This window comes from Myotis yumanensis, unplaced genomic scaffold (assembly GCF_028538775.1).
Source record: "Myotis yumanensis isolate MYYU_CA2020_CCGP unplaced genomic scaffold, mMyoYum1.0.hap1 SCAF_1, whole genome shotgun sequence".
NCBI classification, from domain to species: domain Eukaryota; kingdom Metazoa; phylum Chordata; class Mammalia; order Chiroptera; family Vespertilionidae; genus Myotis; species Myotis yumanensis.
Window position 1 is genome coordinate 4,081,718 of NW_027223752.1, and position 1,842 is coordinate 4,083,559.

The window sequence follows — 1,842 nt, forward strand, 5'->3', positions numbered from 1 at the left end:
TGGGACCCCAGCTTCTTCTCCCCTCTGGGTGACCCTGTTCGCTCTTTCTCTGCTCTTCCTCCCCCAGGAATCTCTGGATCTCTGGCATCCAGAACCCTGAGGAATTGCAGTTTGTCATGTGACACAGCAGTGTAGGTGGCAAAGGCTTCGCGCAGACAGGTGTTGACTCACACGCCGGCTCCACCCCTCACTCACTGGGCAGACAGGCTCTGCTTTCTGATGCAGGCCCGCAGGGAGGGATGGCGGTCCCTGCGTCCAGAGGTGTCTGGGAAGATGAGACCAGACAACATGCGCGAAGCACCCTATGTAGAAGCTACTCAGGGAAGGACAGCTGTTATTAAATACCAATACTATTTAAGCAGTGAAGGAATTAGACACACCAATGGTGGGCGGTGGAGCCGAGTTATCCACACACAGACTGAGACTGGGGTTGGCGAGGAAGGTGACGAATCAGGAGTTCAAGTTCTCAAGATCAGCGACGATGGCAGGGGAGGCACAGCTGATCAGCACGGACATCCGCAGGAAGGACAGGGACTTGAATTGCACCTTCCGGAAGGGCAGGACCAGGTCCTTGAGCCCACTCATATCGGTGCCTTACCTGCACGCCAACGCCAGAGAGGGTGTCAGAGGCAGAAGGGAGGAGACTTGAGGGGGACGGCAGCTGTTCCAGTGAGGGGGATGGCAGCTGTTCCAGTGAGGGGGCGGCAGCTGTTCCAGTGAGGGGGTCAGCAGCTGTTCCAGTGAGGGGGACGGCAGCTGTTCCAGTGATGGGGACGGCAGCTGTTCCAGTGAGGGGGTCAGCAGCTGTTCCAGTGAGGGGGACGGCAGCTGTTCCAGTGATGGGGACGGCAGCTGTTCCAGTGAGGGGGACGGCAGCTGTTCCAGTGAGGGGGGCGGCAGCTGTTCCAGTGAGGGCGATGGCAGCTGCTCCAGTGAGGGGGACGGCAGCTGCTCCAGTGAGGGGGGCGGCAGCTGTTCCAGTGAGGGGGGCAGCAGCTGTTCCAGTGATGGGGACGGCAGCTGTTCCAGTGAGGGGGACGGCAGCTGTTCCAGTGAGGGGAACGGCAGCTGTTCCAGTGATGGGGACGGCAGCTGTTCCAGTGAGGGGGACGGCAGCTGTTCCAGTGAGGGGGACGGCAGCTGTTCCAGTGAGGGCGATGGCAGCTGCTCCAGTGAGGGGGACGGCAGCTGCTCCAGTGAGGGGGGCGGCAGCTGTTCCAGTGAGGGGGGCAGCAGCTGTTATAGTGAGGGGGACGGCAGCTGTTCCAGTGAGGGGGACGGCAGCTGTTCCAGTGAGGGGGACGGCAGCTGTTCCAGTGAGGGGGACGGCAGCTGTTCCAGTGAGGGGGACGGCAGCTGTTCCAGTGAGGGGAACGGCAGCTGTTCCAGTGAGGGGGACGGCAGCTGTTCCAGTGAGGGGGATGGCATCTGTTCCAGTGAGGGGGACGGCAGCTGTTCCAGTGAGGGGGACGGCAGCTGCTCCAGTGAGGGGGATGGCAGCTGTTCCAGTGAGTCCATCAGCTGCCTGGGCCTGAGCAGTCAGTGAACCCAATTATCTCACATGTGAGGTTCCCTCTGCCAATGTTCCCGGCGTGGGCGCCAGCACCTGAAGAGGGTGACTGAAGGGAGGAATGAAGAGGTGGTTGAAGAGGATCCTTGAGGTATATCGGGCCAGGGCTGGACAAGTGAGAGCAATGGGAGGGCGGGCAGCGGTGTGGTGGCATTCCTCAAGAAGGCAACTGTAATGGTGGGCCAGGGCACCTAGCCTAAGACCAGGGGCTGCTTGCTGAGGACGTGCGGCCCTTGGAGTGGAGCGTGCAGTGAGCTGGAGGAGCAGTGGCC

At 61.3% G+C, this 1,842-nt stretch overlaps 1 protein-coding gene across 1 annotated transcript; it reads left to right on the forward strand.

The window, feature by feature from the left end:
• Positions 1-481: 481 nt before the first annotated feature.
• Positions 482-1,546, forward strand: LOC138999427 (keratin, type I cytoskeletal 9-like). The gene is made up of 2 exons (XM_070401514.1): positions 482-567; positions 718-1,546. Exons 1-2 carry the CDS (start codon positions 482-484, stop codon positions 1,544-1,546), a joined length of 915 nt encoding a protein of 304 aa, XP_070257615.1.
• The last annotated feature ends 296 nt before the right edge of the window (positions 1,547-1,842 follow it).

What these genes read in the sequence shown, in the direction of transcription:
- LOC138999427 (XM_070401514.1), top strand. Translation starts at nt 482, where the DNA reads ATGGCAGGGGAGGCACAGCTGATCAGCACGGACATCCGCAGGAAGGAC. An exon ending in TTCCGGAAGGGCAGGACCAG is followed by an intron (nt 568 to 717) that starts GTCCTTGAGCCC and finishes CAGCTGTTCCAG; the next exon opens with TGAGGGGGTCAGCAGCTGTT.